Genomic DNA, 7,786 nt, shown 5'->3' on the forward strand with positions numbered 1-7,786 from the left:
TAATGCAGTCTCAGATCCCGCACAATTGGATTGGAGCAGATGCTGTGTTCCACTCACTAGAGGTCTTAAGATCCCGTGGGGGGGGGGGTCCTTGCGTGTGTCCGGAGACTCCGAGGACAAGGACCCCCAGTGCTGGAGTGGACCAGAAGCTTGCATACCAGTCTTAAGTGCCATCAGTTCGTGCACCTGTACTACCTTAGGATTTCCTAAGGCATCAGTCACAAGATTCTTCATTTGAGCTCCTGTGGTTTGTTTTTTTGTTTTCTTTTTTCCTCCCATTCTACAACTGCTACTATCTATAATTCTTTATAGATAGAACTCATGTTTCATTTTATTCTTTAGTATCCCCAAGCCTTTCTGTAGAGGTAAGCTCAATTTCTAGTCCTTGATTCCCTTCATTTAAAATCATAGTGCAAATTCTTCTGCAGTCTGATTCTTTTATAACATTTTCTTGGGTCCAAATTGGATTCTGACTGAAACAGAGTACCAGTGGATTTGGCAGGCAGATGGTATGTTTTTTGATGCTTCTTTATGGTGACCATCCCAAAGAAGAGGACATTTTGACTAATGGAATAATGGAAGGAACGCAAGAGAGGTGACAGGCACCAAATCTGATTCTCAATTCATCTTTACACTTTTTTCTAAGGCAACACAAGACCATATTCCTCCAAAGAAAGAATTTGATCCAGGTGGAAAGGAAGAAAAGGGGATAAGGGAGACTATTAAGATGCCAGAGCAGAATTTTGGATGTCCAAGTTCCAAAAGCCATCCCTATAATTTGTGTTCCCAGAATTTGGGGTCTAACATCAAACTGACATATCAGGTTAGCTAATCTCTGGGGGAAATTCCACAATCTGTAGAAACCTACAGTTTGTCATTAGGTCTGTTTCCTGGTGACTGACCTATGGGGCTGGGCTGCCTACAATTCTTAAGGAGCTCAGACAAGTCATGCAGACTCATGCTGACTCTGAGATTTCTTCACCTGAACTTCCCAGAAGCACAGTTCTGGCAGGAGGAACTGGATGTCTTACTTGCTGTACATTTGCCACACCCCATAAAAGAAGCTGGTGCCTCTGGTAGTCACCCAGATAAAGGACCCAGACTGATTCGGAAGCCATCATTACACCTGGGAGCTGCCCAAGCTGGGATTTGTTCTTCTAGACTTTCCATAAGGACTCTTTCTTGCCAGGTACCTACAAACCTACAAAACCCTTTGAGTGTGCCTCTGAGTGTGGAGCTTTCTGCAGTTCAGGGTTCAGTGAATGGACAGATCTGTCTTGCTGTGAGTGATCCTGTGAGCAATCCTGTGAGAGCTCTGTGAGTGACCCTCTGTCTTTCACTTCTGAATTGTTAGGATTCTAGCTGAACTGCCCAACATGAAGACCTCCCTTGCCTTAGGCAGTAAGATATGACAGTGAAGGGGAAGGGTTTCTGGGGAATTGGAGACTGGGTTAATGTTAAATGCCAAATGCTATTTATGGTCTGAAACTTGTAGGGAGATAATGTTATTAGGATTTCTGTAAGGAGAATTCTGCCTGCGCTTCCATCTCCAATGCCTTAAGATTTTTTTCCCAGGATGTAGTTTAGCTTTTCTGACAAGAGCATCATGTCTGGCTATGCATTTCAACTCTCTGTCCTGATTGAGACCCTGAGAAACCAGGGTCTTAGAAAGTGTTACAAATGTTCCTGAGGTTTGTCTTCTTCCTGCTGTCTTCTCCCTCAGGCACCAGAACAAGATCACGATGGAAAACAATGAAAAAAACCATTATATATGGAAGTGATGTTGAGATGGAACACTAGAGAGCTGGGCTATTTGTATCTTCAGCTATGTTTTCTAAACACCCATTTCCTACACACGTCTCAGGTATGGCTCTTAGCATGCAATAAGGTGCCCATATACCACTAGGCCTTTATTTTTTGGAGGGTGAAGACCACTAGCACAAACAAGAGCAGCTGGGTCTCAGTACATATGAACTGTGGAGCTGCTTTTTACTCTGGTTTTCTGGTTTGTCCCTTGGATCAGTAATCACCCTAGGTAGCCTTTGTTTCCCAGAGATTTACTACAAAGAAAGTCTGTGCTGAAAGGTTACCAAAAAAGCTGCCAGTTTGGAGATATAAACAACTGGTCTTCATTGCACTATGGGTCTGGAGTTAGGTAATCTCTCTCCTATAAACCCCTGGTCGTTATTGCGCTTGGAATTAGGTAATCATCTCTCTTCCTCTTCCTGAAACTTAAACTTCACGTTTGTTTTCATTCAAACAGGAAGAGAAACTCCTGACTTTGGGGAGGTTTTTGACTTGGACCAGCAGGTGTGGATCTTTCGTAATCAGGCCCTTGTGACAGTTCCCCGAAGCCACAGAGTAACCCCAGGTCAGTGGTCATCTGTTACTGCTTTGCTCATTGCACTGCACAGACTTTGTTAAGGGAAAGCATTAGTATCCTTTTGTGCAGCAGGATAGCCATGGTAAATAGTAGTGAGAAGAGAGCTCCTGGATTGTTTGACCACAGATTAATGTTAAATATATGACCTGGAGCATATACTGATTACCCTGGTTTCATCATTGTCCTTTGGCACATGTATGTAGTAAATCAATACTCTGTACCACCAAAATATGTCTAATTATGTGCCAAAACCAAGCTTAGCTTTCAATGGGGGCCACCAGGATGAGGCAGAGTTTTACATCTGCCTAGGAAGAGAAGTCCGGGAGAGGATTGTCCCAGACTAAGATAATGCAGTCACTATGGGTGGAAGAGCCTTCTCAGGCATGAGGAACTTGTACCATAGATCTAAAGCAGCTGATCTGTACTTTGGAAGGGGGATATATGTATGTTCTATATGGCATTCTAAAAGAATTAAAAGACAGAGAAATTTCAACATCCCATTAGGCAAACTTTGCTAATGGTGCAAGAGTTCTCCATGACTCAGAGGAGCCACTTAGGATAGGAGCGACTGCCACCAGGTGTTCAAACATGGGTATGAGAATGTAGCTCCTGCCCCAACAGCTAGGTCAGGATGGATAGGTGGAGGACCACTTGGTTGATCTAGGTTGCAGGGATTGCATTCTACAAGTGTCTTCTGACCTCACCTGGCAAATGCTACTCTGCTAAATCAGAACTATCAGAGCATTCTGTCTTGGTGGCTTCGAAAAGAAACTGTTATCTTTTTATTTTTATAGTCACCGTGACTATCCTCCCATGCAAGTACCCAGAGTCTCTTGAACAGGACAAAGGGATTGCCATTTATTTGGGAATTCAGAATCCAGATAAATGCCTGTTTTGTGAGGAAGTTAATGGACACCCCATTTTGCTGCTAAAGGTCAGTGACCCAGAAAAATACCATTAAAAACTATGTTTCTTCTCTTACATTTTTTTATCTTTAAGTTAGCATATAAAACAGTGGGTTTCATGTGGCTTTATTTATTTATTTATTTATTTATTTATTTATTTACTGGTTTTTTGAGACAGGGTTTCTCTGTATAGCCCTGGCTGTCCTGGAACTCACTCTGTAGACCAGGCTGGCCTCCAACACAGAAATCCACCTGCCTCTGCCTCCAAAGTGCTGGGGTTAAAGGCGTGCACCACTATCGCCTGGCGACATTTTTTAACAAAGCATATTGTAATAGATTCTCCACACCTCAGCTCCCTCCTTTACCCTCATACCAAACTCTCCTCCATCTCCTCTCTATTTCATGTCACACTGACGTTTTTCTTCCCCCACCTAGTTGCCACCCTTTTCATTTCCCCCTCTCTTAGATTCCTTTCCAGCCTGTGTATCTTTATATGATTTATTTGACAGGAGATCAAATGTTACAATAAAAAAGAAGAAATGTTATTTTCTAAGCATGCTTATTTCTAGCTCCTTTTAAAATGTAAGCATGTCTTGTATAAGACAGCCTTGGTTAGATTAATTGACATGGGAAGACCAAGCCCACTGTAAACAGTACTATTCCTCAGGCAGGGGTTCCTAAACTGTAGAAGAATGGAGAAATATAGCCAGGAACAGGCAAGCAAGTAGGCATGTTCTTAGATGTGGTGTGACTAGGTAGATGCCTCAGGTCCCTCTTTGACTTCAGAGTAATGGACTATAGCTTAGCATCGTAAGCAAATGACCTTCTTTTTCCCCTAAAGTAAAATTTTAAAAAATGGACATATAAAACACTTTATCTGGACTCTCCTAGTTTAGAATATTTGTCTTTCTTAAATGTTAAGATGTCTGCAGTCATTGTGGACATTCGAGTATCCTCTCTCCCTAATTCTCCTTTATTTCTCATTTCAGAATTCTTATTCACTAATCAGTGGAAGTCTTTGGCCTCCCCTCTGTATTCTACACTATCTTATGTAATTGCCACACTTTCTGTCCTTCCATTATTTAATTACTTATTGGCCTTTCATTCTAGGAAAAATTTTTGGTACAATATCCCACTTTATAATTATGCTCTTTCTCTTGTATTACCTGCTCAATGACCCTTCCTTAAGCTTTTCTGAAATGTTAATCTTTGCTGTTCCAATTCCTAAATCTCTCAAGATAATTTTTTGTGTGTGTATTCATATATAGAAATGTATATAAATAGATATCATTTTGTTTGTATGTAAGGATATGTGTTACATATATCTCTTCTTACTCCATAAACTTCACTTTAATTAGCTTTATTCAATTCAATCTAATTTAACTCAGCAAATGTGCAAGAACTTAATTGCACCATATGAGTACATGGGCTATCTTTGAAGAGAATGGCAGAGAGCTCTGCCCTTGTACAGCCTGGATTCTAGAAGGAGGAGAGACATACACATGATAAATATAGTAGTGCATTTGTGATATGGTAAAGGGTATCACATGTCATAGGAAAAACAAAGCAAAGCAAAACAAAACAAGTTCAGTAAAAAGCCAATCCAGTCAGGGCAGAGCCTAGGAGCAGCAGAAACAATGTGGAGTCAGGCAGTAAAAAGCATGGTAGGTGTCATTGCCCAAGAACAACTTTAGGAGAGAGCAGGAAGCAGGGAATTTCATCAGCATCTGAGGGTAAGTCCAGGGACCAGTGAAGACACTGAACCAAGACCAGAAAAAGACTTGCCAGGACTTGGCCACTCCATCTAAGTGAAAGGAGAAACCTGGGATGCTTTGAACAGAGTGACCCAAAACAACTTAGGTCTGAAATGGATCATCTGACGAATTAGGTTGATCAGGCATTGCAGGGATCAAGAGTAAAAGTCCTCTGGAGGCTATATATGGTAAGCTGGGTGTGGTTTGATGGTTCTGGGATGATGATGGAGTTGGTGGGGGTAGATTCTGGAAATAGTTTTAAGTGTCAGCAACAAGATTTGTGGACAGAGTAAATATGGCTACATCCCAAAGTTTGCCCTGCCTTTGCTAAGTCATTCTTCTGTAGGACTTTTGCCCTCAGAAATTGGTCATTGATAATGTGTGGGCTTTGGGGGGGAACTTAATGAGACAAGTGGTAGAGATGAAAAGGTTGCTTACATGGAGTGAGTTTCAAAAGAAAAACCAGACAGCAGATTTTGGCAGCCATCTTGAGGGATTTCTGTTAAGGAAGAACTGACAGTAGGCTTGAATCATTAAAATACACTTATGTGGCACAAAAGAACATTTTGACTAACAATGGACTTCATATACAGTGGTCTCCTAAGGCCATGCTATCATTACATGACACTGTAACTGTCTTAGGTGGTTGACACAATGGATAATCACCAATGATTTTTTTCTCTTAGCATTTGTCTGTCACTTAGTGCCAAGCCTACTAAGATGAAAGCAAATATACAGATAAGAATAACTGAGCAGAGAAAGCAAAAATGGACAGTGCCTATGAAAGCAGGAAGGATGGCTACAGGAAATCCTTGGACGTGTGAGTGGAGAGAAGTCATTGTCTAGTCCTTCTCAGGTAGGGAGGCAGAGGTATAGCTGACTTGTGCCCAGTCAGTGGGTAGTTTGGAGAAGTTCTGGTCCAGTCACTTCAGCTTCCTCAGGGAGCTGGAACTGGAAGAGAAGATGACTGAAGAGGTTTGGGAGATAGATAAGAAGGCAGATTTTCACTTTTTGAACAGTCAACGAATCTCTGCTGAGCAGAATGTTAAGTCAGTAATGAGCAAATTTAGAAGGTGTTTAGTAGTGAAGGGAAAAACCAGAAAAGAGACAATGATCAGCAGGGAGACTTGAATCCTGCCTTCTCTCCTTCCTTCCCTCCTTCTCTCCTTCCTTCCTTCATTTGTTCCTTCCTTTCCTTTCTATTTATTTTCCTTCTTTCTTTCTCTTTTCCTTCTGTCCTTCCTTTCTTCTTTTCTCTTTCTTTCTTTCTTTCTTTCTTTCTTTCTTTCTTGTTTTTTTTTGGGGGGGGCAGGGGAAGGAGAGTTAGTGGAGACTGAACTCAGGGCCTTGCACTTGCTAGGCATTTTCTACCACTGAGCTGAATTCCTCACCCCTGAAATGTCTCTTTCTTATCCTGTTGTAAGAGAGGCTTCCTTGAACTTGAGAATATTTAGTGTCTGTGGAAAAATAACTTTGCCTATCAGTAGTGTCTATCTTTGTTCATGAATATTCTCTCTCTCACATGTAGGAAGAGAAGATTTTGGATTTGTACCACCACCCTGAGCCAATGAAGCCATTCCTGTTTTACCACACCCGTACAGGTGGAACATCCACCTTTGAATCAGTGGCTTTCCCTGGCCACTATATTGCCTCCTCCAAGACTGGCAAACCCATCTTCCTCACATCAAAAAAGGGAGAATATTACAACATTAACTTCAATTTAGATATAAAGTCTTAAACTCAGCATGGAGGTGGAGGGTTGGTTAGAACTCTTCCTCTTAAAACATCAAACCTCTAATATATTATCATTTGTTTGATCTGTGGTATTTTCATACTGAAAGGTAAACAGGACCAACATTATCTCCTTTCATAGATGAAGAAGCAACAAAATAATGCATACTCCAAAGTAGGTGGGATTGGAGTGGTATAAGGATGTCCTCTAAGACTGAAGTGGTCCAACCTATAAGACATCATGCCTGATAAATAGGGTGCTGTGCCACAGTGTATAAAACCTAGAATGCCTCATTTCCAGCCATTGGCCTGATTCATACCAGGCTTTCACACATTTGTAATATCAACTCCTTGCATTTGGAAAGCAGAGGCCTCACAATGACATTTGCCTCAACAGCTAATAGCTTTGATCTCTCAACAACTGACTGCTGTGTAGATCTGAATACACTAGGAAAGTAATTAGAATCCTGAGTGAATGAACAGTTTTTAAAATGACTAGATCTATTTAAACTATGTTGGGGTACAATGGTTTGTCCTTGAAGGGTGAGGATACTGCCTGATAAATCATAAACAGATCATTTAACTCAGCTTGAACAATTCTTCCCTGGGCAACACAACTGAATGTGTACAAGTAGTGATGCACACCATTAAAACATTACCTCTTATTGTTCTAGACTTCCATAAAGGTTTTAAAGTTCTTTCCATTATAATGTGCATCTGTGGTTAAAAGCACTACTACTATCTTGCCCCAGTCCTGTCTCTGTAAAACATGTTCTCTTGCTCAGTTCTTTTGCCCCTGCACCTTGCTTCCACCCACCCAGGTAGATGTGGGCACAAGCACTGGGTCAAACAGAGCTGGACTCACTAACAATGAGGCTACTCTTAGGACTGCCTGTTACACAGTGGCCCAAGACGATCTTTTTGCCTGGTTTTAGAATTTGGATATTTATTTTATTATTTGTAAGTGTGTGTGTGTGTGTGTGTGAGAGAGAGAGAGAGAGAGAGAGAGAGAG

At 41.3% G+C, this 7,786-nt stretch overlaps 1 protein-coding gene across 2 annotated transcripts; it reads left to right on the plus strand.

The window, feature by feature from the left end:
• The first annotated feature begins 818 nt into the window (after nt 1-818).
• LOC110290072 (interleukin-36 gamma) lies at nt 819-7,454 on the plus strand. 2 transcript variants are annotated; one of them, XM_029474236.1, is made up of 5 exons: nt 819-1,189; nt 1,724-1,864; nt 2,264-2,371; nt 3,178-3,317; nt 6,571-7,454. In XM_029474236.1, the coding sequence occupies exons 2-5, from the start codon at nt 1,828-1,830 to the stop codon at nt 6,778-6,780; spliced, it is 495 nt and encodes a 164-aa protein (XP_029330096.1). In that variant the 5' UTR covers nt 819-1,189; nt 1,724-1,827; the 3' UTR covers nt 6,781-7,454. The 2 variants fall into 2 exon arrangements, with proteins under 2 accessions (XP_029330096.1, XP_021012215.1); XM_021156556.2 differs by lacking the exon at nt 819-1,189 and adding an exon at nt 1,219-1,317.
• The last annotated feature ends 332 nt before the right edge of the window (nt 7,455-7,786 follow it).

The sequence above is a fragment of the Mus caroli genome, chromosome 2 (genome assembly GCF_900094665.2).
Source record: "Mus caroli chromosome 2, CAROLI_EIJ_v1.1, whole genome shotgun sequence".
Taxonomy (NCBI): Eukaryota; Metazoa; Chordata; class Mammalia; order Rodentia; family Muridae; genus Mus; species Mus caroli.